Source organism: Aotus nancymaae, unplaced genomic scaffold, assembly GCF_030222135.1.
Source record: "Aotus nancymaae isolate 86718 unplaced genomic scaffold, 86718_ANA_hifiasm-v0.15.2.pri h1tg000058l, whole genome shotgun sequence".
NCBI classification, from domain to species: Eukaryota; Metazoa; Chordata; class Mammalia; order Primates; family Aotidae; genus Aotus; species Aotus nancymaae.
Genome location: NW_026988472.1, coordinates 4,657,651 through 4,684,466, shown reverse-complemented (window position 1 = coordinate 4,684,466; position 26,816 = coordinate 4,657,651). Strand labels below are relative to the sequence as shown.

Genomic DNA, 26,816 nt, shown 5'->3' with positions numbered 1-26,816 from the left:
TGAAAGTCTGGTGACTAAATGCCTTGATGATGTCCATGTTGTATAGCATCTTGCCAGTGTTCTCTGGATTTCTTGTATATGGATGTATATCTCCAGCAAGAATAAGAAAGTTTTCTTGAATTATTCCCTCAAGTATGCTTTCTAGAGCATACTTGAGATGAACTGGGTAACCTCAGATGGAACTGCAGAACCCCCCGCCCACCTTCTGCATTGGTCTAGCTGGGTGCTGCAGACTGCAGCTCTTCCTATTTGGCCATCTTGCCAGATCCGTCCCCCACCCCGACCCCCCATGCCTCCCACCGCCCCGTAACCATCCCCTATGACTTTGGAAATAGTTTTCTTCTAATTTTGTGAAGAATGTCATTGGTAGTTTAATAGGAATATCATTGAATCTATAAATTGCTTTGGTCAGTTTGGCTGTTTTTACAATATTGCTTTTCCTGTTCATGAACATGAAATGTTTTTCCATTTGTTTTTGTCACCTCTGATTTATTTGAGCAGCGTTTTATGGTTCTCATAGTAGGGGTTTTTCTCCTCCCTAGTTAGCTGTATTCCTAGGTATATTATTCTTTTTGTGGCAGTTGTGAATGGGATTGTGTTTCTGATTTGGATCTGAGCTTAGAAGGCTGTTGGCGTATAGAAATGCTCCTGGTTTTTACATTCATTTTGTATCCTGAGATTTCCTGAAGTTGTTGATCAGATCAAGGATCTTTTGGGCAGAGAGTCTGTGATTTTCTAGGTATAGAATCAAATTTTTTGCAATCAGAGTTTGACTTCTGTGAAAATCATAGTAGAGTGAAAGCAAACATCTGTCTGCAATTGAATAGAACAATAAAAATGCCCGAGAATAAATTTAATTTGAATGTGAACAACTAATATGAAGGAAATGACACAATCATAGCCAGGGATATGTTACAAAGTCTTGAGGAATTGAGGAGTGGATATTTCTTAGAGAGATTCTAAAATAGAAAGATGGTTATTGTCCCTAAGTTAAGATGTAATTTGAAAGTAATAGCCAGTATCTCAACACTAGGAATATCTTAGCACCTGATGAAATGATTCTGAAGTTCATCTGAAAGACAAACGTGTCAGAAGAGATAGAAAAAGAGAAAGCAATGAGGGAGGGCAAGCATTATTTCACATTTCAAATATAATCAAGCTACAGCAATTAAAATATTACAGTAGTGGTACAGGAATAAGCAACTCAAGGGAAGAAAATTAAATGAAGAGAGTTTCATACAAAATTGAGTGGAGGTGTAGGTGATGATGAATGAGTCATTTCAAAACAGTGAGTGAAACAGGGATTTCACAAATAATGTTGATTCCCTACCACTTAAATTTGTCCAGATGGATCAATGATTTTTGAATGTACAATAATGCAACAGAAAACCATGAATCTCTTATTGTACTGGAGTGGGTAAGATCATTGCAAGCACGACAGCAGAAAATGATTTTTGAAAGCATATATAAATTGGGTATTAAAATATTTAATATTTACTTCTATCATGATGAATTTTTCTGAAACACATTCTTCCCTTAGAGTAACCTGGGGCTCATATTCTCCAAAGCCACTGGAAGTGAAAGAAAGGTTGGGCGGGGGAAAAAGAAAAGTGCTTTGTAAGTTAGTTTTCGCTGTCAGGGGAGCTTGCGGTTTAGGTTCTCCACAGAGGTAGGAAAACTTCAGTCACGTGGTGAATGCCCCACTCCGTGCGCATGCTGCACAGACCTGTTTCCGCGCATGTCTGTCTGTTGCCGCGCATGTGTGTTGCCGCGCGTGTCTCTGTTGCTGCGCATGTCTGTTTGCCGCGCATGTCTGTTGTCGCGCATGCGCCTTGCAGCCCACCTTCTGTTCGCGTAGAGCTCTGCGAGGAAGGGTCTTGTCTTCATTCTTGCCGCCATCTTCATTCTTTCTCACTGACTGAGACTCAGCCGGTAGGTCCGCAGATGGGTCTTTCGGGGAATTTCGTTGTGAGTGTATGTGAAGAGGAGCCAGCGGGCTTCAGGCAGGTCCTGCCACACAGTCCGTGGCTTTTGAGGGAAAAGGGCCTCACCGTTGTTGTCCGGCTCCTCCCAGGTCTTGAGGCCGCCATGGGCCTTGTTGTGGCTGGGCTGGGACACGGGCGGAAGGTGAGCCACGGAGGGGAGAGATCACAGGAAGATGGGGCGAGTGTTGGGAGTGCTGTTAGAGGTGTCTGAGTCCAGAAAACTCCTGGAACTCTCTGAGGGAGGACAGTTTCCAGACTCCTCGGTAGGGACGTCATGGGTGGTAAGGAAGGGGCTTGGTAACTGGGAATGCTGTGGGCTGGTGACTGTGGCCCCAAGGTCTGAGGAGTGCTTGGCCGAGGTGTCCGGTGAGGAGCATAACCTTCACTCTGTTTTACAACTTTGCACTTCTGCCATGGACGTCATGGGAGGGAATGGGCGAGACTGTGCATTCCAACAAAACTTGATTTTGGGAGTAGGTAGGTGCGGAGGGCGGGGGAGGGAATGGGCCTAGTAAATGAGAGTGGGACGAAAGCTGTGGTCACTTCAGTTTCAATTCTCAGCCCATATTTTCATAAACGTCTTCATGGTGGTGAGTCTAATTGTGAAACCAAAACTTAGGAAAGCCCTCTGTCTTTTACTATGGCATTAAGGTGATCTCTATACCCGTTAGACTATGATATAAAGAAATCTGTACTTAGTTTGATTGGAAAGTATCATACTTATTGCCCTGTGACTCATTTAGAAAATATTAAATCAAAAATTTAAAAGTACAAATTACTGTTTTGCCATGGAATGTTCATATATATAGAGCTAGGTTCTTACACACATTTTCCATATAACGATATTCTATTTTCAGTGGGAAACATGAGTGAGCATGTAAGAACAAGATCCCAATCCTCAGAAAGAGAAAATGATGAAGAGTCTTCCCAGCCAGTTGAAGCTGTGATTGTGAGTCCTTCAACATTTGATGTTTTCTATTAACGATTTAGGTTTAAAAATATTTTTGAGCTAGTGTACATGAACTGATAAACGTCTTCCATGCTCATAAAAAATGATAATGGCATCTCATGAAGGAAACTTCGGTTGAGAACTATGATATTCTGGTGTTGTCTGTATTGATGTGGGTATGGATATTTTACTCTATATATAACTGTTGGAAAATGTCATTAGACTTATGATTAGGTGCGCCTATGCATTGTGTGTATTCATATTATTGACTTTTTATTTGCACGTACACTTATACCCTTAGGTCCAGCAGCCCACTGAGGAAAAACGTCAAGGAGAGGAACCACCAACTGAAACTCAGGGTATTGCACCTAGTGGGGAGATCGAAAATGAAGGAGCCCCTGCTGTTCAAGGTGAAGGGAGAGTGAAGAATAATGATTATGGGCAGTGGAGGTGTATTTATGCATTATATTTTATGACATATCCGTAACAGGAGGAAAGAAAACTTTAGGAAGGAATCTTAAACATTTCCTACTGCTGCTGTGGGGAGGAGTGGGACAAGGACGCATAAAAAGCCACAAAACTTGGCCGGGCGTGGTGGCTCAAGCCTGTAATCCCAGCACTTTGGGAGGCCAAGGCGGGTGGATCACGAGGTCGAGAGATCGAGACCATCCTGGTCAACATGGTGAAACCCCGTCTCTATTAATACAAAAAAATTAGCTGGGCACGGTGGCGCGTGCCTGTAGTCCCAGCTACTCAGGAGGCTGAGGCAGGAGAATTGCCTGAACCCAGGAGGCGGAGGTTGCGGTGAGCCGAGATCGCGCCATTGCACTCCAGCCTGGGTAACAAGAGCGAGACTCCGTCTCAAAAAAAAAAAAAAAAAAAAGCCACAAAACTTTTCTACCGTTTTGACGGAGGCTTTTTATTGATTGGGTATTTGCATAGTTGCCAGAAACCTTTGAGTGTTTTCCAGAGCTCCTGTGTGGTTTGTTCAGTCAGTTTCTGTGTTGTTTTTTTTTTTTTTTTTTAAATGTTTCTGTGGACGATTGGCAGCTTGCAGCTCCCTAGTCTGTCATTTGCTGACAGCTCATGTATTTTTTTAAGACACTTTTTTCACACATTTATTAATGCTTCCTCATGCCACATAATGTACTAAGTGCTGGAGATGTCAGTGCTAAATTTCTGCATAAAACTCGTAGTCTAGTAAGACTGACTCAAAGAAATCACTGATTTAATGTGCTGAGTATAACAAATGAGTACAAAATGGACAAGCAAGTTGTCTAGGGTCAACTTTGGGAAAGGCAAGGGCAATCTTTGAAAATCTCTGCTCTCCTGTTTTTCTGGCAACAGACTCCTGAAATAATTAGGTTACAGGTTTTTATTTCACAATGATGAGGGAATAAATAGTAGCATTTCCTCGCTCATAGTTTATGTTTTAATTTGTAAATTGGTGACCTTTTTATCTTTAAGAGCCTGATGTGGAAGCTATTCCACAGGAGCTAGCTCTGCTTAAGATAGAGGATGAGTCTGGAGATGGTCCAGATATCAGGATGGGGATTCTACCCACTTTTGATCTCACTACAGTGCTGGAAGCAGGTATGTTATTCAATAAGATGCAAATTATAGGGTTTCTATTTAATGTGACACAGAGATAAGATTACTAATATTTTAATATCATAACTTCACATATAAAGATTCTTCAAAGATATTTAAGACCCCAAATGCCTGCCTTACACACTATTGGAGATAGAGGGCCAGGTGTGGTGGCTCATGTTTTTAATCCCGGCGCTTTGGGAGGCCGAGGCAGAAGGATCACTTGAGGCCAGGAGTTCAAGAGCTAGAGAAAAATTGGGTCAAAGCTAATTATGATATGAAAGATAGGAAACATGGTAGGAGAGTAGATTTCGAGTGTCTTCACAGCTATTTGAAGTAATGCACATATTATTTAGCTTGACCGAGCCATCTCACAATGTATATATATTTTAATGCATCAAGTTGTACATGATAAATATATAAGATACGTGTCATTTTTAAAAGAAAGATATGAAAATGTTTCTGACTTTTGAATGTAAGTCGTTTAACCAACAGCCAATAATTTTCAGATTCTTCGTTTTGATTTTGATTTTCGGATTATTTATTTTGACCATGGCCTGTTTTTAACGAATATATAACATGTTTACAGTAAGCCATCAGTTTATATTATGTTCTTAACTGTGATGGTAATGGCTTAAAGCTAGCATGGATATTCAGTTTACTATATAAACTGAAATACTTTTAATCATGTCAAGAGGCAGGGAGTACTGGTGAAGAGAGTGACAAATGTTCACTCCACCTAAAGCAGCTATATAGTGGCTAAAGTAGTCCAAAGTACCATCTTTACACTTTTTCACAAGAGACGCAAAACAAATGTAATGCTGACTTCTCTGTTTACTTCACTTAGGCAGTTCTAAGCATATTCTATATGCAGAGTGTTACTTCATATCAACATATTTAAATGACACTTTAAAATACCTTTTTTTCTTAGGTTTTTGTTTGGTTGAAATTTTACTGAAAGTATATGTATTTTTTTGCTTTTCAGTTATAAAATAGATTCACTTGATTTAATTCATTCTGAACTGGAACAGTCTCTCTGTTTCCTTACTGTACTAGAAAAAGTGGCATGAATTAAAAATTTGTTAATATGCCTGGAAGTCTACCTTTAGAGTTTATTCAAAGGCTAACTGGATGTAAGCTAAAGAGTCACCCTTAAGGTTCTGATTTTAACTAATCAACATTATAGTTGTATACCTCTAGTGTCATCTAAATGAAAATCTGCCGAGTAACATGCCCTGATTTTATATTTATATTATAGGTGAAGGGCAACCACAGGTTGAAATCAAAACAAATGAAGACTGAAACCAAGAATGTTGTTCTTACGCTGGAAATTTTACTGCTGACATTCTCTTAATAAAGTTTTACAGTCTTCTGCAAAGAGTGTTTGCATATTTTTGTTAAACTTATTTTTAGGTTTTTAATACTCTTGAGAATTGTGTCTATTTTGAAAGTTTAAATCCTGTGTTTGAGGTGGTATATAGAGGTAAAACGTTGGCACATTGATTTTCTATTATAGGTAGATAGTAAGCTGGAAGCTTTCCTAGGGGGATGCCAGCGGCTGCATAGATAGAAAAGGCTACCTGGGGCCAGGCATGTCCACCGTGGGTGTTCCATCTCCCCTTTTTAGCGCATGCACAGTAAGAAAGAAATGAGGAACATGGAGTAGCTCAGGCTGAGGACCCGCCTGCATAATAAAAGATTAGGGTGGGGGCTGCCAGAGATTCACACCCTATGCAGATGGTACACCTGTTCCCAGCTGGTTGTTTGTACCCTGTGTAGATCGGATACTGGCTCCCCACTAGCTCTTGTGTAAAAATCCCTGCATTTTACTGCAGGATGGCATCCCTTTTTTTCAGGACCCCTCTCCGTAGCAGAGAGCTCTTTTCTTTCTTTCTCCTATTAAATTTCTGCTCTAAGCCTCACTCTTGGTGGGCCCCTGTCCTTGATTTCCTTGGCTGTGAAACTAAGAACTCTTGTTGTTAACCCAGACCACGGGGCCACTTCAATACTAGCTCTGAGTCTGTCGTATATGGCTTTTCTTACATTGAAGTATGTTCTTTCTGTCCCAAGTGTCTTGAGGGTTTGTATCTTGATGACATGTTGAGTTTTATTAAATGCTTTTTCAGCATCAATTGAAAGGATTATATGGTTTTTATCCTTCATTCTGTTGATATGATTTATCGCATAAATTAATTTGCGTATGTTGAAACATCCTTGTATCCCAGGGATAAATCTCACCTGGTCATGATGAGTATTCTTTCTAATGTATTGTTGAATTTGATTTGCTGGTATTCTGTTGAGGATTTCTGCATCACTATTCATCAGCGATTCTGGCCCGTGGTTTTCTTTTTTTGGTGAGTCTTTGGTTCGGTATCAGGGTAATACTGGCCACATAGAATAAGTTTGAAAATATTTTGTCCTCCTCTAATTTTCAGAATAGTTTGAGTAGGATTAGCATTAGTTCTTTAAATGTTTGGTTGAATTCAGTAGTGAAGCCATAAGGTCCTGGGTTTCTCTTTACTGGAAGAACTTTTATTTTGGCTTGATCTCGTTTCTTGTTATTGGTCTGTTTAGGGTATGGATTTCTTCCTGGTTCAATCTTGAGAGGTTGTATGCATCTAGGAATTAGTCCATTTGGTATAGATTTTCCAATTTATAGGCACGTAGTTGCTCACGGGAGCCGGTAATGAGCCTTTGAATTTCTGCAGCATCAGTTTTATACCTCCTTTTTCGTTTCTTTTTTTCTTTCTTTCTCCCTTTCTTTCTCCCTTTCTTTCTTTCCTTCCTTCTTCTTTCTTTCTTTCTTTTTTTTTTGTGGCAGAGTCTCGCTCTGTCACCCAGGATGGAGAGTAGTGGCGCAATCTCAGCTCACTAGAACCTCCATCTCCTGGGTTCGAGCAGTTCTCTTGTCTCAGCCACCCTAGTAGCTGAGATTACAGGCACCTGTTACCACGCCCAGCTAATTTTTGTGTTTTTAGTAGACATAGGGTTTCATTATGTTGGCCAGGCTGGTCTCAAGCTCCTGGCCTCAAGTAATCCGCCTCCCTCAGCCTCTCAAATCCCTTTTCCATTTTGATTTTATTTATTTGGTTTTTTCTCTCTTTTTTCCTTAGTCTGGCTAATGGTTTGTCAGTTTTGGTTAACTTATTTTAAAACAACTTTCATTGCTCCTTTGTAGGGTTTTTTCATTTTAATTTCTTTTATTTCTGTTCTGATCTTTATTCTTCTACTGATTTTTGGTTTGGTTTGCTCTTTCTTTGCAGCTGTTTACGATGCATCATTAGATTGTTTATTTGAAGTTTTTACCTTTTTTGATGTAGACTCTTAGAGCTCTAAACCCCTTTCTTAGTACTGCTTTTGCTGTATCCCAAAGTTTTTGGTATGTTGTGTCTCCATTATCATTTGTTTCAAGAAATTTTTCACTTTCCTTCCTAGCTTCTTCATTGACCCATTAATCATTCAGGAGCAGATTGTTGAGCTTTCGTGTATTTGTATGGTTTCTAAAATTCCTTTTGTTATTAATTTCTAGTTTTATTCCATTGTGGTCTGACACGAAGCTTGATACTATTTCAGTTTTTTAAAATGTTTTGTGACCTCACATACGGTCTGTCCTTGAGAATGATTCATGTGCTGAGGAAAAGAATGTGTATTCTCTAGCCGTGGGATGACATGTTCTGTAAATATCTATTAGAGCCATTTGGTCTATACCTCAGATTACGTCTGTTTTTTTGTTGTCATTGTTGAGTTTCTGTGTGGAAGATCTGTCCGATGCTGAATGTAGAGTTTTGAAATGTCCATCTACTCTTGTACTGGGGCCTCTCTCTCTCTTTAGCTCCAGTAGTATTTGTTTTATATATCTGGGTGCTCCAGTGTTGGGTGCATATATTTTGAAAATTGTTACAGACTTTTGATGAATTGACCCCTTTATTATTATATAGTGACCTTTTTGTCTCATCTCAAAGTTTTTGTGTTTAAATCTATTTTTAATTCTTTCTTTATCTTTTAATTTCAGCATACATGTGTTGCAGGTTTGTTATACAGGTAAACGTGTGTCAGGGAGGTTTGTTGTACAGATTATTGTGCTTTCCAGGTATTAAGCCTGGTACTCAAGAAATATTTTTCCTGATCCTCTCCCTTGTCCCATCCTCCACTCTTTGGTAGGTGCCAGTGTCTGTTGTTCTCCTTTGTGTGTCCATTTTTGTCTCATATTTAGCTCCCACTTATAAGTGAGAGCACGCAGTGTTTAGTTTTCTGTTTCTACATTACTTTGCTAAGTATAATGACCTCCAGCTCCATCCATGTTCTGTAAGTGGATGTAATGTCATTTGTTTTTATGGCTGCATACTATTCCATGGTATGTATGTGCTACATTTTCTTTAGCCAGTCTACCATTGTTGGGCTTTTAGGTTGATTCCATGTCTTTGGTGGTGTTAATAGTGCTGCAGTGAACACACGCATGCATGTATCTTAATGATAGAACAATTTATGTTCCTTTGGCTATGTACCCTGTAATGGGATTGCTGGATTGAATGTTAGTTCTGTTTTTAGGTCTTTGGGGAATCACCACACTGTTTCCCACAATTGTTTATGGCATTTAGCGCTACAGATTTCTCTCTGAACGCTGCTTTAGCTGTGTCCCAGAGATACTGGTACGTTTTCTCTATGTTCTCATTAATTTCAAAGAACTTTGTTATTTCTGCCTTAATTTTGTTATTTATGTAGTTTTCAGTAACAAGCTGTTCAGTTTCCATGTCATTGTACAGTTTTGCGTGAGTTTCTCAACCTTGAGTTTTAATTTGTTTGAACTGTGGTCTAAGAGACTGTTTGTTATGATTTCCATTCTCTTGCATTTGCTGAGGAGTGTTTTACTTCCAATTATGTGGTCAATTTTAGAGCAAGTGCTATGTGGTGCTGACAAGAATGTATAATATTCTGTGGATTTGGGTGGAGAGTTCAGTAGATGTCTATTAGGTCCTCTTGGTCCAGAGCTGAGTTCAAGTCCTGAATGTGCTTGTTAATTCTCTGTCTTGTTGATTAGTCTAATATTGACAGTGGGGTGTTAAAGTCACCCGCTATTATCGTGCGGGAGTCTAAGTCTCTTTGTAGGTCTGTGTGAGCTTGTTTCATGAATCTGGATGCCCCTGTAGTGGGTGCATGTATATTTAGGATAATTAGCTCTTCTTGTTGCATTGATCCCTTTACCATTCTGTACTGCCTGTCTTTGTCTTTTCTGATCTTTATTGGTTTGACGTCTGTTTTATCAGAAACTAGGATTGCAACCCCTGATATCTTTTGCTTTCCATCGCTTGGTAAATATTCCTCCATCCCTTTATTTCGAGGCTGTGTATGTCTTTGCACATGAGATGAGTCTGCTGAGTACAGCACACCGATGGGTCTTGACTCTTTATCCAATTTGCCATTCAGTGTCTTTTGATTAGAGCATTTAGCCCATTTACTTTTAAGGTTAATATTGTTATGTGTGAATTTGATCCTGTAATTATGATGCTAGCTGGTTATTTTGCACATTAGTTGATGCAGTTTCATCATTGTGTCATTGGTCCTTACATTTTGGTGTGTTTTTGCACTGGCTGGTACCACTTTTTCCTTTCCATATTTAGTGCTTCCTTCAGGAGCTCTTGTAAGGCCGGCCTGGTGGTGACAGAATCCCTTATCCCTTAGCTTGTCTGGAAAGGATTTTATTTCTCCTTTGCTTATGGAGCTTAGTTTGGCTGGATATGAAATTCTGGTTTGAAAATTCTTTTCTTTAAGAATGTTGAATATTGGCCCCTACTCTTTTCTGGTTTGTTGGGTTTCTGCAGAGTGATCCACTGTTACTCTGATGGGCTTCCCTTTGTAGGTACCCTGATCGTTGTCTCCGGCTGCCCTTAACAGTTTTCCCTCCATTTTAACCTTGGAGAATCTGAGGATTATGTGTGTCAGGGTTGCTCTTCTTGAGGAGTATTTTAGTAGTGTTCTGTATATTTCTTGAATTTGAATGTTGGCCTGTCTTGCTAGCTTGGGGAAGTTCTTCTGGGTAATATCCTGGTGTGTTTTCCAACTTGCTTCCATTCTCCCCGTCACTTTCAGATACAACAGTCGGTCGTAGGTTTGGTCTTTTCACATAGTCCCATATTTCTTGCAAGCTTTGTTCGCTTCTTTTCATTCTCTTTTCTCTAACCTTGTCTTTGTGCCTTATTTCAGTAAGTTGATCTTCAGTCTTTGCTATCCTTTCTTCCACTTGATCGATTCTGCTATTGATACTTGTATATGCTTCACGAAGTTTTCATGGTGTGTTTTTCACCTGCATCAGGTCTTTTATATTCCTCTCTAAACTGACTATTCTAGTTAGCCGTTCCTGTAACCTTTTATCAAGGTTCTTAGCTTCCTTGCATTGGGTTAGATCATGCTCCCTCACTTCAGAGGTGTTTTTTATTACCCACCTTCTTAAGCCTACTTCTGTTGATTTATCAATCTCATTCTCTGTCTAGTTTTGTGTCGTTGCTGGAGAGGAGCTGGGATCATTTGGAGGAGAAGGGGCATTTTGGTTTTTGGGATTTTCAACATTTTTGCTCTGGTTTTTCCTCATCTTTGTGGATTTATCTACCTTTGGTCTTTGAGCCTGATGACCTTTGGATATGGTTTTGTGTGGGTGTCCTTTTTGTTGATGTTGATGTTCTTGCTTTCTGTTTTTTAGTTTTTCTTCTAATACTCCCCATTTCTGCCGGTCTGCTGGAGTTTGCTGGAGTTCCACTCCCGACCTTGTTCACCTTGGTATCACCAGTGGAGGCTGCAGAAGAGCAAAGATTGCTGCCTGCTTCTTCCTCTGGAAACTTTGTCTCAGAGGGGCACTGACCTTATGCCAGCCCGATCTCTCTTGTGTGAGGTGTCTGTTGACCCCTGTTGGGCAGTCTCTCCCAGTCAGGAGGCAGGAGGGTCAGGGACCCACTTGAGGAGGCAGTCTTTCCCTCAGCAGAGCTGGTGCATTGTGCTTGGAAAATCCCCCTTTTCAGGATCAGCTGCTGTCTTCAGAGCTGGCAGGCAAGAAAGAGTAAATCCACTGAAGCTGCACCCACAGCTGACCCTTCCCCCACGTGCTCTTGTCCCAGTGATATGGTAATTTCATCTGTAAGCCCTTGACTGGGGCTGCTGCGTTTCCTTCAGAGATGCCCTGCCCAGTGAGGAAGACTCTAGAGAAACAGTCTGGCCACAACTGCTTTGCTGTGCTGTGGTGACTTCCGCCCAGTCCAGACCTCCCAGCCTTCTTAGCACTGTCAGGGGAAAATGACCCACTAATGCCTCAGGGATGGCATATGCCCCTCCCCCCACCAAGCTCAATCATCCTCACACTTTAGACTGCTGTACTGGCAGTGAGAATTTCAAGCCAGTGTTTCTTAGCTTGCTGGGCTCTGTGGGAGTGGTACCTGCTGAGGAAGACCACCTGGCTCCCTGGCTTCAGCCTCCTTTCCAGGGGAGTGAACAGTTCCATGTCTCTGGGATTTCAGGTGCCACTGGGGTAAGAAAAACCTCTGGCAGCTAGCCCAGTGTCTCCCCAAACAGCTGCCTAGTTTTGTGCTTGAAAGCCAGGGCCCTGGTGGTTTAGGCACAGGAAGGAATCTCCTTATCTGTGGATTGTAAAAACTATGAGAAAAGTATAGTGACCAGTAGCAGTGTCCCTCACCGCTTCCTTGGCTGGGAGAGGGAGGTCCTCTGGCTCCTTGCACTTCCCGAGTGAGGCAATGCCCACCCTGCTGCTTCTTACCCTTCATGGGGTACACCCACTGCCTAACCAGTCGTAATGAGATGAACTGGGCACCCCAGTTGGAAATGCAGAAGTCCCCTGCCTTCTGCGTTGATCTCGCTGGGAGCTGTAGACTGGAACTGTTTCTATTCTGCCATCTTGGCCACTCCCTCAGTTTTATATTCAGAACTTTAAGGGTCTGTTGTCAGGATTGTCTAATAGTAATGAATTCCCTTTGCACTTGCTTGTATGAAAATGATTTTTTTTTTCTCCTTTGCTTATGAAGCTTAGTTTGGTGGCATATCAAATTCTTGGTTGGATTTTCTTTTCTTTAAGAATGCTGAAAACAAGGCCCAATCTCTCCTGACCCGTAAAGTTTCTGCTGAGTAAACCACTGTCAACCTGATGTGCTTTCCTTTGCATGTGATCTTTTTTGTCTAGCTGCCTTTAGGACTTTTTTTTAGCATTGACTTTTGAAAGTCTGGTGACTAAATGCCTTGATGATGTCCATGTTGTATAGCATCTTGCCAGTGTTCTCTGGATTTCTTGTATATGGATGTATATCTCCAGCAAGAATAAGAAAGTTTTCTTGAATTATTCCCTCAAGTATGCTTTCTAGAGCATACTTGAGATGAACTGGGTAACCTCAGATGGAACTGCAGAACCCCCCGCCCACCTTCTGCATTGGTCTAGCTGGGTGCTGCAGACTGCAGCTCTTCCTATTTGGCCATCTTGCCAGATCCGTCCCCCACCCCGACCCCCCATGCCTCCCACCGCCCCGTAACCATCCCCTATGACTTTGGAAATAGTTTTCTTCTAATTTTGTGAAGAATGTCATTGGTAGTTTAATAGGAATATCATTGAATCTATAAATTGCTTTGGTCAGTTTGACTGTTTTTACAATATTGCTTTTCCTGTTCATGAACATGAAATGTTTTTCCATTTGTTTTTGTCACCTCTGATTTATTTGAGCAGCGTTTTATGGTTCTCATAGTAGGGGTTTTTCTCCTCCCTAGTTAGCTGTATTCCTAGGTATATTATTCTTTTTGTGGCAGTTGTGAATGGGATTGTGTTTCTGATTTGGATCTGAGCTTAGAAGGCTGTTGGCGTATAGAAATGCTCCTGGTTTTTACATTCATTTTGTATCCTGAAATTTCCTGAAGTTGTTGATCAGATCAAGGATCTTTTGGGCAGAGAGTCTGTGATTTTCTAGGTATAGAATCAAATTTTTTGCAATCAGAGTTTGACTTCTGTGAAAATCATAGTAGAGTGAAAGCAAACATCTGTCTGCAATTGAATAGAACAATAAAAATGCCCGAGAATAAATTTAATTTGAATGTGAACAACTAATATGAAGGAAATGACACAATCATAGCCAGGGATATGTTACAAAGTCTTGAGGAATTGAGGAGTGGATATTTCTTAGAGAGATTCTAAAATAGAAAGATGGTTATTGTCCCTAAGTTAAGATGTAATTTAAAAGTAATAGCCAGTATCTCAACACTAGGAATATCTTAGCACCTGATGTAATGATTCTGAAGTTCATCTGAAAGACAAACGTGTCAGAAGAGATAGAAAAAGAGAAAGCAATGAGGGAGGGCAAGCATTATTTCACATTTCAAATATAATCAAGCTACAGCAATTAAAATATTACAGTAGTGGTACAGGAATAAGCAACTCAAGGGAAGAAAATTAAATGAAGAGAGTTACATACAAAATTGAGTGGAGGTGTAGGTGATGATGAATGAGTCATTTCAAAACAGTGAGTGAAACAGGGATTTCACAAATAATGTTGATTCCCTACCACTTAAATTTGTCCAGATGGATCAATGATTTTTGAATGTACAATAATGCAACAGAAAACCATGAATCTCTTATTGCACTGGAGTGGGTAAGATCATTGCAAGCACGACAGCAGAAAATGATTTTTGAAAGCATATATAAATTGGGTATTAAAATATTTAATATTTACTTCTATCATGATGAATTTTTCTGAAACACATTCTTCCCTTAGAGTAACCTGGGGCTCATATTCTCCAAAGCCACTGGAAGTGAAAGAAAGGTTGGGCGGGGGAAAAAGAAAAGTGCTTTGTAAGTTAGTTTTCGCTGTCAGGGGAGCTTGCGGTTTAGGTTCTCCACAGAGGTAGGAAAACTTCAGTCACGTGGTGAATGCCCCACTCCGTGCGCATGCTGCACAGACCTGTTTCCGCGCATGTCTGTCTGTTGCCGCGCATGTGTGTTGCCGCGCGTGTCTCTGTTGCTGCGCATGTCTGTTTGCCGCGCATGTCTGTTGTCGCGCATGCGCCTTGCAGCCCACCTTCTGTTCGCGTAGAGCTCTGCGAGGAAGGGTCTTGTCTTCATTCTTGCCGCCATCTTCATTCTTTCTCACTGACTGAGACTCAGCCGGTAGGTCCGCAGATGGGTCTTTCGGGGAATTTCGTTGTGAGTGTATGTGAAGAGGAGCCAGCGGGCTTCAGGCAGGTCCTGCCACACAGTCCGTGGCTTTTGAGGGAAAAGGGCCTCACCGTTGTTGTCCGGCTCCTCCCAGGTCTTGAGGCCGCCATGGGCCTTGTTGTGGCTGGGCTGGGACACGGGCGGAAGGTGAGCCACGGAGGGGAGAGATCACAGGAAGATGGGGCGAGTGTTGGGAGTGCTGTTAGAGGTGTCTGAGTCCAGAAAACTCCTGGAACTCTCTGAGGGAGGACAGTTTCCAGACTCCTCGGTAGGGACGTCATGGGTGGTAAGGAAGGGGCTTGGTAACTGGGAATGCTGTGGGCTGGTGACTGTGGCCCCAAGGTCTGAGGAGTGCTTGGCCGAGGTGTCCGGTGAGGAGCATAACCTTCACTCTGTTTTACAACTTTGCACTTCTGCCATGGACGTCATGGGAGGGAATGGGCGAGACTGTGCATTCCAACAAAACTTGATTTTGGGAGTAGGTAGGTGCGGAGGGCGGGGGAGGGAATGGGCCTAGTAAATGAGAGTGGGACGAAAGCTGTGGTCACTTCAGTTTCAATTCTCAGCCCATATTTTCATAAACGTCTTCATGGTGGTGAGTCTAATTGTGAAACCAAAACTTAGGAAAGCCCTCTGTCTTTTACTATGGCATTAAGGTGATCTCTATACCCGTTAGACTATGATATAAAGAAATCTGTACTTAGTTTGATTGGAAAGTATCATACTTATTGCCCTGTGACTCATTTAGAAAATATTAAATCAAAAATTTAAAAGTACAAATTACTGTTTTGCCATGGAATGTTCATATATATAGAGCTAAGTTCTTACACACATTTTCCATATAACGATATTCTATTTTCAGTGGGAAACATGAGTGAGCATGTAAGAACAAGATCCCAATCCTCAGAAAGAGAAAATGATGAAGAGTCTTCCCAGCCAGTTGAAGCTGTGATTGTGAGTCCTTCAACATTTGATGTTTTCTATTAACGATTTAGGTTTAAAAATATTTTTGAGCTAGTGTACATGAACTGATAAACGTCTTCCATGCTCATAAAAAATGATAATGGCATCTCATGAAGGAAACTTCGGTTGAGAACTATGATATTCTGGTGTTGTCTGTATTGATGTGGGTATGGATATTTTACTCTATATATAACTGTTGGAAAATGTCATTAGACTTATGATTAGGTGCGCCTATGCATTGTGTGTATTCATATTATTGACTTTTTATTTGCACGTACACTTATACCCTTAGGTCCAGCAGCCCACTGAGGAAAAACGTCAAGGAGAGGAACCACCAACTGAAACTCAGGGTATTGCACCTAGTGGGGAGATCGAAAATGAAGGAGCCCCTGCTGTTCAAGGTGAAGGGAGAGTGAAGAATAATGATTATGGGCAGTGGAGGTGTATTTATGCATTATATTTTATGACATATCCGTAACAGGAGGAAAGAAAACTTTAGGAAGGAATCTTAAACATTTCCTACTGCTGCTGTGGGGAGGAGTGGGACAAGGACGCATAAAAAGCCACAAAACTTGGCCGGGCGTGGTGGCTCAAGCCTGTAATCCCAGCACTTTGGGAGGCCAAGGCGGGTGGATCACGAGGTCGAGAGATCGAGACCATCCTGGTCAACATGGTGAAACCCCGTCTCTATTAATACAAAAAAATTAGCTGGGCACGGTGGCGCGTGCCTGTAGTCCCAGCTACTCAGGAGGCTGAGGCAGGAGAATTGCCTGAACCCAGGAGGCGGAGGTTGCGGTGAGCCGAGATCGCGCCATTGCACTCCAGCCTGGGTAACAAGAGCGAGACTCCGTCTCAAAAAAAAAAAAAAAAAAAAAGCCACAAAACTTTTCTACCGTTTTGACGGAGGCTTTTTATTGATTGGGTATTTGCATAGTTGCCAGAAACCTTTGAGTGTTTTCCAGAGCTCCTGTGTGGTTTGTTCAGTCAGTTTCTGTGTTGTTTTTTTTTTTTTTTTTTAAATGTTTCTGTGGACGATTGGCAGCTTGCAGCTCCCTAGTCTGTCATTTGCTGACAGCTCATGTATTTTTTTAAGACACTTTTTTCACACATTTATTAATGCTTCCTCATGCCACATAATGTACTAAGTGCTGGAGATGTCAGTGCTAAATTTCTGCATAAAACTCGTAGTCTAGTAAGACTGACTCAAAGAAATCACTGATTTAATGTGCTGAGTATAACAAATGAGTACAAAATGGACAAGCAAGTTGTCTAGGGTCAACTTTGGGAAAGGCAAGGGCAATCTTTGAAAATCTCTGCTCTCCTGTTTTTCTGGCAACAGACTCCTGAAATAATTAGGTTACAGGTTTTTATTTCACAATGATGAGGGAATAAATAGTAGCATTTCCTCGCTCATAGTTTATGTTTTAATTTGTAAATTGGTGACCTTTTTATCTTTAAGAGCCTGATGTGGAAGCTATTCCACAGGAGCTAGCTCTGCTTAAGATAGAGGATGAGTCTGGAGATGGTCCAGATATCAGGATGGGGATTCTACCCACTTTTGATCTCACTACAGTGCTGGAAGCAGGTATGTTATTCAATAAGATGCAAATTATAGGGTTTCTATTTAATGTGACACAGAGATAAGATTACTAATATTTTAATATCATAACTTCACATATAAAGATTCTTCAAAGATATTTAAGACCCCAAATGCCTGCCTTACACACTATTGGAGATAGAGGGCCAGGTGTGGTGGCTCATGTTTTTAATCCCGGCGCTTTGGGAGGCCGAGGCAGAAGGATCACTTGAGGCCAGGAGTTCAAGAGCTAGAGAAAAATTGGGTCAAAGCTAATTATGATATGAAAGATAGGAAACATGGTAGGAGAGTAGATTTCGAGTGTCTTCACAGCTATTTGAAGTAATGCACATATTATTTAGCTTGACCGAGCCATCTCACAATGTATATATATTTTAATGCATCAAGTTGTACATGATAAATATATAAGATACGTGTCATTTTTAAAAGAAAGATATGAAAATGTTTCTGACTTTTGAATGTAAGTCGTTTAACCAACAGCCAATAATTTTCAGATTCTTCGTTTTGATTTTGATTTTCGGATTATTTATTTTGACCATGGCCTGTTTTTAACGAATATATAACATGTTTACAGTAAGCCATCAGTTTATATTATGTTCTTAACTGTGATGGTAATGGCTTAAAGCTAGCATGGATATTCAGTTTACTATATAAACTGAAATACTTTTAATCATGTCAAGAGGCAGGGAGTACTGGTGAAGAGAGTGACAAATGTTCACTCCACCTAAAGCAGCTATATAGTGGCTAAAGTAGTCCAAAGTACCATCTTTACACTTTTTCACAAGAGACGCAAAACAAATGTAATGCTGACTTCTCTGTTTACTTCACTTAGGCAGTTCTAAGCATATTCTATATGCAGAGTGTTACTTCATATCAACATATTTAAATGACACTTTAAAATACCTTTTTTTCTTAGGTTTTTGTTTGGTTGAAATTTTACTGAAAGTATATGTATTTTTTTGCTTTTCAGTTATAAAATAGATTCACTTGATTTAATTCATTCTGAACTGGAACAGTCTCTCTGTTTCCTTACTGTACTAGAAAAAGTGGCATGAATTAAAAATTTGTTAATATGCCTGGAAGTCTACCTTTAGAGTTTATTCAAAGGCTAACTGGATGTAAGCTAAAGAGTCACCCTTAAGGTTCTGATTTTAACTAATCAACATTATAGTTGTATACCTCTAGTGTCATCTAAATGAAAATCTGCCGAGTAACATGCCCTGATTTTATATTTATATTATAGGTGAAGGGCAACCACAGGTTGAAATCAAAACAAATGAAGACTGAAACCAAGAATGTTGTTCTTACGCTGGAAATTTTACTGCTGACATTCTCTTAATAAAGTTTTACAGTCTTCTGCAAAGAGTGTTTGCATATTTTTGTTAAACTTATTTTTAGGTTTTTAATACTCTTGAGAATTGTGTCTATTTTGAAAGTTTAAATCCTGTGTTTGAGGTGGTATATAGAGGTAAAACGTTGGCACATTGATTTTCTATTATAGGTAGATAGTAAGCTGGAAGCTTTCCTAGGGGGATGCCAGCGGCTGCATAGATAGAAAAGGCTACCTGGGGCCAGGCATGTCCACCGTGGGTGTTCCATCTCCCCTTTTTAGCGCATGCACAGTAAGAAAGAAATGAGGAACATGGAGTAGCTCAGGCTGAGGACCCGCCTGCATAATAAAAGATTAGGGTGGGGGCTGCCAGAGATTCACACCCTATGCAGATGGTACACCTGTTCCCAGCTGGTTGTTTGTACCCTGTGTAGATCGGATACTGGCTCCCCACTAGCTCTTGTGTAAAAATCCCTGCATTTTACTGCAGGATGGCATCCCTTTTTTTCAGGACCCCTCTCCGTAGCAGAGAGCTCTTTTCTTTCTTTCTCCTATTAAATTTCTGCTCTAAGCCTCACTCTTGGTGGGCCCCTGTCCTTGATTTCCTTGGCTGTGAAACTAAGAACTCTTGTTGTTAACCCAGACCACGGGGCCACTTCAATACTAGCTCTGAGTCTGTCGTATATGGCTTTTCTTACATTGAAGTATGTTCTTTCTGTCCCAAGTGTCTTGAGGGTTTGTATCTTGATGACATGTTGAGTTTTATTAAATGCTTTTTCAGCATCAATTGAAAGGATTATATGGTTTTTATCCTTCATTCTGTTGATATGATTTATCGCATAAATTAATTTGCGTATGTTGAAACATCCTTGTATCCCAGGGATAAATCTCACTTGGTCATGATGAGTATTCTTTCTAATGTATTGTTGAATTTGATTTGCTGGTATTCTGTTGAGGATTTCTGCATCACTATTCATCAGCGATTCTGGCCTGTGGTTTTCTTTTTTTGGTGAGTCTTTGGTTCGGTATCAGGGTAATACTGGCCACATAGAATAAGTTTGAAAATATTTTGTCCTCCTCTAATTTTCAGAATAGTTTGAGTAGGATTAGCATTAGTTCTTTAAATGTTTGGTTGAATTCAGTAGTGAAGCCATAAGGTCCTGGGTTTCTCTTTACTGGAAGAACTTTTATTTTGGCTTGATCTCGTTTCTTGTTATTGGTCTGTTTAGGGTATGGATTTCTTCCTGGTTCAATCTTGAGAGGTTGTATGCATCTAGGAATTAGTCCATTTGGTATAGATTTTCCAATTTATAGGCACGTAGTTGCTCACGGGAGCCGGTAATGAGCCTTTGAATTTCTGCAGCATCAGTTTTATACCTCCTTTTTCGTTTCTTTTTTTCTTTCTTTCTCCCTTTCTTTCTTTCCTTCCTTCTTCTTTCTTTCTTTCTTTTTTTTTTGTGGCAGAGTCTCGCTCTGTCACCCAGGATGGAGAGTAGTGGCGCAATCTCAGCTCACTAGAACCTCCATCTCCTGGGTTCGAGCAGTTCTCTTGTCTCAGCCACCCTAGTAGCTGAGATTACAGGCACCTGTTACCACGCCCAGCTAATTTTTGTGTTTTTAGTAGACATAGGGTTTCATTATGTTGGCCAGGCTGGTCTCAAGCTCCTGGCCTCAAGTAATCCGCCTCCCTCAGCCTCTCAAATCCCTTTTCCATTTTGATTTTATTTATTTGGTTTTTTCTCTCTTTTTTCCTTAGTCTGGCTAATGGTTTGTCAGTTTTGGTTAACTTATTTTAAAACAACTTTCATTGCTCCTTTGTAGGGTTTTTTCATTTTAATTTCTTTTATTTCTGTTCTGATCTTTATTCTTCTACTGATTTTTGGTTTGGTTTGCTCTTTCTTTGCAGCTGTTTACGATGCATCATTAGATTGTTTATTTGAAGTTTTTACCTTTTTTGATGTAGACTCTTAGAGCTCTAAACCCCTTTCTTAGTACTGCTTTTGCTGTATCCCAAAGTTTTTGGTATGTTGTGTCTCCATTATCATTTGTTTCAAGAAATTTTTCACTTTCCTTCCTAGCTTCTTCATTGACCCATTAATCATTCAGGAGCAGATTGTTGAGTTTTCGTGTATTTGTATGGTTTCTAAAATTCCTTTTGTTATTAATTTCTAGTTTTATTCCATTGTGGTCTGACACGAAGCTTGATACTATTTCAGTTTTTTAAAATGTTTTGTGACCTCACATACGGTCTGTCCTTGAGAATGATTCATGTGCTGAGGAAAAGAATGTGTATTCTCTAGCCGTGGGATGACATGTTCTGTAAATATCTATTAGAGCCATTTGGTCTATACCTCAGATTACGTCTGTTTTTTTGTTGTCATTGTTGAGTTTCTGTGTGGAAGATCTGTCCGATGCTGAATGTAGAGTTTTGAAATGTCCATCTACTCTTGTACTGGGGCCTCTCTCTCTCTTTAGCTCCAGTAGTATTTGTTTTATATATCTGGGTGCTCCAGTGTTGGGTGCATATATTTTGAAAATTGTTACAGACTTTTGATGAATTGACCCCTTTATTATTATATAGTGACCTTTTTGTCTCATCTCAAAGTTTTTGTGTTTAAATCTATTTTTAATTCTTTCTTTATCTTTTAATTTCAGCATACATGTGTTGCAGGTTTGTTATACAGGTAAACGTGTGTCAGGGAGGTTTGTTGTACAGATTATTGTGCTTTCCAGGTATTAAGCCTGGTACTCAAGAAATATTTTTCCTGATCCTCTCCCTTGTCCCATCCTCCACTCTTTGGTAGGTGCCAGTGTCTGTTGTTCTCCTTTGTGTGTCCATTTTTGTCTCATATTTAGCTCCCACTTATAAGTGAGAGCACGCAGTGTTTAGTTTTCTGTTTCTACATTACTTTGCTAAGTATAATGACCTCCAGCTCCATCCATGTTCTGTAAGTGGATGTAATGTCATTTGTTTTTATGGCTGCATACTATTCCATGGTATGTATGTGCTACATTTTCTTTAGCCAGTCTACCATTGTTGGGCTTTTAGGTTGATTCCATGTCTTTGGTGGTGTTAATAGTGCTGCAGTGAACACACGCATGCATGTATCTTAATGATAGAACAATTTATGTTCCTTTGGCTATGTACCCTGTAATGGGATTGCTGGATTGAATGTTAGTTCTGTTTTTAGGTCTTTGGGGAATCACCACACTGTTTCCCACAATTGTTTATGGCATTTAGCGCTACAGATTTCTCTCTGAACGCTGCTTTAGCTGTGTCCCAGAGATACTGGTACGTTTTCTCTATGTTCTCATTAATTTCAAAGAACTTTGTTATTTCTGCCTTAATTTTGTTATTTATGTAGTTTTCAGTAACAAGCTGTTCAGTTTCCATGTCATTGTACAGTTTTGCGTGAGTTTCTCAACCTTGAGTTTTAATTTGTTTGAACTGTGGTCTAAGAGACTGTTTGTTATGATTTCCATTCTCTTGCATTTGCTGAGGAGTGTTTTACTTCCAATTATGTGGTCAATTTTAGAGCAAGTGCTATGTGGTGCTGACAAGAATGTATAATATTCTGTGGATTTGGGTGGAGAGTTCAGTAGATGTCTATTAGGTCCTCTTGGTCCAGAGCTGAGTTCAAGTCCTGAATGTGCTTGTTAATTCTCTGTCTTGTTGATTAGTCTAATATTGACAGTGGGGTGTTAAAGTCACCCGCTATTATCGTGCGGGAGTCTAAGTCTCTTTGTAGGTCTGTGTGAGCTTGTTTCATGAATCTGGATGCCCCTGTAGTGGGTGCATGTATATTTAGGATAATTAGCTCTTCTTGTTGCATTGATCCCTTTACCATTCTGTACTGCCTGTCTTTGTCTTTTCTGATCTTTGTTGGTTTGACGTCTGTTTTATCAGAAACTAGGATTGCAACCCCTGATATCTTTTGCTTTCCATCGCTTGGTAAATATTCCTCCATCCCTTTATTTCGAGGCTGTGTATGTCTTTGCACATGAGATGAGTCTGCTGAGTACAGCACACCGATGGGTCTTGACTCTTTATCCAATTTGCCATTCAGTGTCTTTTGATTAGAGCATTTAGCCCATTTACTTTTAAGGTTAATATTGTTATGTGTGAATTTGATCCTGTAATTATGATGCTAGCTGGTTATTTTGCACATTAGTTGATGCAGTTTCATCATTGTGTCATTGGTCCTTACATTTTGGTGTGTTTTTGCACTGGCTGGTACCACTTTTTCCTTTCCATATTTAGTGCTTCCTTCAGGAGCTCTTGTAAGGCCGGCCTGGTGGTGACAGAATCCCTTATCCCTTAGCTTGTCTGGAAAGGATTTTATTTCTCCTTTGCTTATGGAGCTTAGTTTGGCTGGATATGAAATTCTGGTTTGAAAATTCTTTTCTTTAAGAATGTTGAATATTGGCCCCTACTCTTTTCTGGTTTGTTGGGTTTCTGCAGAGTGATCCACTGTTACTCTGATGGGCTTCCCTTTGTAGGTACCCTGATCGTTGTCTCCGGCTGCCCTTAACAGTTTTCCCTCCATTTTAACCTTGGAGAATCTGAGGATTATGTGTGTCAGGGTTGCTCTTCTTGAGGAGTATTTTAGTAGTGTTCTGTATATTTCTTGAATTTGAATGTTGGCCTGTCTTGCTAGCTTGGGGAAGTTCTTCTGGGTAATATCCTGGTGTGTTTTCCAACTTGCTTCCATTCTCCCCGTCACTTTCAGATACAACAGTCGGTCGTAGGTTTGGTCTTTTCACATAGTCCCATATTTCTTGCAAGCTTTGTTCGCTTCTTTTCATTCTCTTTTCTCTAACCTTGTCTTTGTGCCTTATTTCAGTAAGTTGATCTTCAGTCTTTGCTATCCTTTCTTCCACTTGATCGATTCTGCTATTGATACTTGTATATGCTTCACGAAGTTTTCATGGTGTGTTTTTCACCTGCATCAGGTCTTTTATATTCCTCTCTAAACTGACTATTCTAGTTAGCCGTTCCTGTAACCTTTTATCAAGGTTCTTAGCTTCCTTGCATTGGGTTAGATCATGCTCCCTCACTTCAGAGGTGTTTTTTATTACCCACCTTCTTAAGCCTACTTCTGTTGATTTATCAATCTCATTCTCTGTCTAGTTTTGTGTCGTTGCTGGAGAGGAGCTGGGATCATTTGGAGGAGAAGGGGCATTTTGGTTTTTGGGATTTTCAACATTTTTGCTCTGGTTTTTCCTCATCTTTGTGGATTTATCTACCTTTGGTCTTTGAGCCTGATGACCTTTGGATATGGTTTTGTGTGGGTGTCCTTTTTGTTGATGTTGATGTTCTTGCTTTCTGTTTTTTAGTTTTTCTTCTAATACTCCCCATTTCTGCCGGTCTGCTGGAGTTTGCTGGAGTTCCACTCCCGACCTTGTTCACCTTGGTATCACCAGTGGAGGCTGCAGAAGAGCAAAGATTGCTGCCTGCTTCTTCCTCTGGAAACTTTGTCTCAGAGGGGCACTGACCTTATGCCAGCCCGATCTCTCTTGTGTGAGGTGTCTGTTGACCCCTGTTGGGCAGTCTCTCCCAGTCAGGAGGCAGGAGGGTCAGGGACCCACTTGAGGAGGCAGTCTTTCCCTCAGCAGAGCTGGTGCATTGTGCTTGGAAAATCCCCCTTTTCAGGATCAGCTGCTGTCTTCAGAGCTGGCAGGCAAGAAAGAGTAAATCCACTGAAGCTGCACCCACAGCTGACCCTTCCCCCATGTGCTCTTGTCCCAGTGATATGGTAATTTCATCTGTAAGCCCTTGACTGGGGCTGCTGCGTTTCCTTCAGAGATGCCCTGCCCAGTGAGGAAGACTCTAGAGAAACAGTCTGGCCACAACTGCTTTGCTGTGCTGTGGTGACTTCCGCCCAGTCCAGACCTCCCAGCCTTCTTAGCACTGTCAGGGGAAAATGACCCACTAATGCCTCAGGGATGGCATATGCCCCTCCCCCCACCAAGCTCAATCATCCTCACACTTTAGACTGCTGTACTGGCAGTGAGAATTTCAAGCCAGTGTTTCTTAGCTTGCTGGGCTCTGTGGGAGTGGTACCTGCTGAGGAAGACCACCTGGCTCCCTGGCTTCAGCCTCCTTTCCAGGGGAGTGAACAGTTCCATGTCTCTGGGATTTCAGGTGCCACTGGGGTAAGAAAAACCTCTGGCAGCTAGCCCAGTGTCTCCCCAAACAGCTGCCTAGTTTTGTGCTTGAAAGCCAGGGCCCTGGTGGTTTAGGCACAGGAAGGAATCTCCTTATCTGTGGATTGCAAAAACTATGAGAAAAGTATAGTGACCAGTAGCAGTGTCCCTCACCGCTTCCTTGGCTGGGAGAGGGAGGTCCTCTGGCTCCTTGCACTTCCCGAGTGAGGCAATGCCCACCCTGCTGCTTCTTACCCTTCATGGGGTACACCCACTGCCTAACCAGTCGTAATGAGATGAACTGGGCACCCCAGTTGGAAATGCAGAAGTCCCCTGCCTTCTGCGTTGATCTCGCTGGGAGCTGTAGACTGGAACTGTTTCTATTCTGCCATCTTGGCCACTCCCTCAGTTTTATATTCAGAACTTTAAGGGTCTGTTGTCAGGATTGTCTAATAGTAATGAATTCCCTTTGCACTTGCTTGTATGAAAATGATTTTTTTTTTCTCCTTTGCTTATGAAGCTTAGTTTGGTGGCATATCAAATTCTTGGTTGGATTTTCTTTTCTTTAAGAATGCTGAAAACAAGGCCCAATCTCTCCTGACCCGTAAAGTTTCTGCTGAGTAAACCACTGTCGACCTGATGTGCTTTCCTTTGCATGTGATCTTTTTTGTCTAGCTGCCTTTAGGACTTTTTTTTAGCATTGACTTTTGAAAGTCTGGTGACTAAATGCCTTGATGATGTCCATGTTGTATAGCATCTTGCCAGTGTTCTCTGGATTTCTTGTATATGGATGTATATCTCCAGCAAGAATAAGAAAGTTTTCTTGAATTATTCCCTCAAGTATGCTTTCTAGAGCATACTTGAGATGAACTGGGTAACCTCAGATGGAACTGCAGAACCCCCCGCCCACCTTCTGCATTGGTCTAGCTGGGTGCTGCAGACTGCAGCTCTTCCTATTTGGCCATCTTGCCAGATCCGTCCCCCACCCCGACCCCCCATGCCTCCCACCGCCCCGTAACCATCCCCTATGACTTTGGAAATAGTTTTCTTCTAATTTTGTGAAGAATGTCATTGGTAGTTTAATAGGAATATCATTGAATCTATAAATTGCTTTGGTCAGTTTGACTGTTTTTACAATATTGCTTTTCCTGTTCATGAACATGAAATGTTTTTCCATTTGTTTTTGTCACCTCTGATTTATTTGAGCAGCGTTTTATGGTTCTCATAGTAGGGGTTTTTCTCCTCCCTAGTTAGCTGTATTCCTAGGTATATTATTCTTTTTGTGGCAGTTGTGAATGGGATTGTGTTTCTGATTTGGATCTGAGCTTAGAAGGCTGTTGGTGTATAGAAATGCTCCTGGTTTTTACATTCATTTTGTATCCTGAAATTTCCTGAAGTTGTTGATCAGATCAAGGATCTTTTGGGCAGAGAGTCTGTGATTTTCTAGGTATAGAATCAAATTTTTTGCAATCAGAGTTTGACTTCTGTGAAAATCATAGTAGAGTGAAAGCAAACATCTGTCTGCAATTGAATAGAACAATAAAAATGCCCGAGAATAAATTTAATTTGAATGTGAACAACTAATATGAAGGAAATGACACAATCATAGCCAGGGATATGTTACAAAGTCTTGAGGAATTGAGGAGTGGATATTTCTTAGAGAGATTCTAAAATAGAAAGATGGTTATTGTCCCTAAGTTAAGATGTAATTTAAAAGTAATAGCCAGTATCTCAACACTAGGAATATCTTAGCACCTGATGTAATGATTCTGAAGTTCATCTGAAAGACAAACGTGTCAGAAGAGATAGAAAAAGAGAAAGCAATGAGGGAGGGCAAGCATTATTTCACATTTCAAATATAATCAAGCTACAGCAATTAAAATATTACAGTAGTGGTACAGGAATAAGCAACTCAAGGGAAGAAAATTAAATGAAGAGAGTTACATACAAAATTGAGTGGAGGTGTAGGTGATGATGAATGAGTCATTTCAAAACAGTGAGTGAAACAGGGATTTCACAAATAATGTTGATTCCCTACCACTTAAATTTGTCCAGATGGATCA

The 26,816-nt window shown here is 40.7% G+C and overlaps 1 protein-coding gene across 2 annotated transcripts in view; it reads left to right on the top strand.

Moving 5' to 3' along the window:
* Positions 1-18,641, top strand: part of LOC135269933 (putative G antigen family E member 3) — a 53,694-nt gene extending 35,053 nt beyond the window's left edge. Inside the window, exons 10-16 of one of the 2 annotated variants that reach the window (XM_064364584.1) lie at positions 2,843-2,934; positions 3,236-3,344; positions 4,402-4,527; positions 15,579-15,670; positions 15,972-16,080; positions 17,139-17,264; positions 18,520-18,641. In XM_064364584.1, the coding sequence (XP_064220654.1) occupies positions 2,843-2,934; positions 3,236-3,344; positions 4,402-4,527; positions 15,579-15,670; positions 15,972-16,080; positions 17,139-17,264; positions 18,520-18,563 (698 nt within the window). In that variant the 3' untranslated portion in view covers positions 18,564-18,641. Of the gene's footprint in view, positions 1-2,842; positions 2,935-3,235; positions 3,345-4,401; positions 4,528-14,579; positions 14,669-15,578; positions 15,671-15,971; positions 16,081-17,138; positions 17,265-18,519 lie in introns of those variants that run through there. The other variant, XM_064364585.1, reaches the window with a different exon arrangement.
* The last annotated feature ends 8,175 nt before the right edge of the window (positions 18,642-26,816 follow it).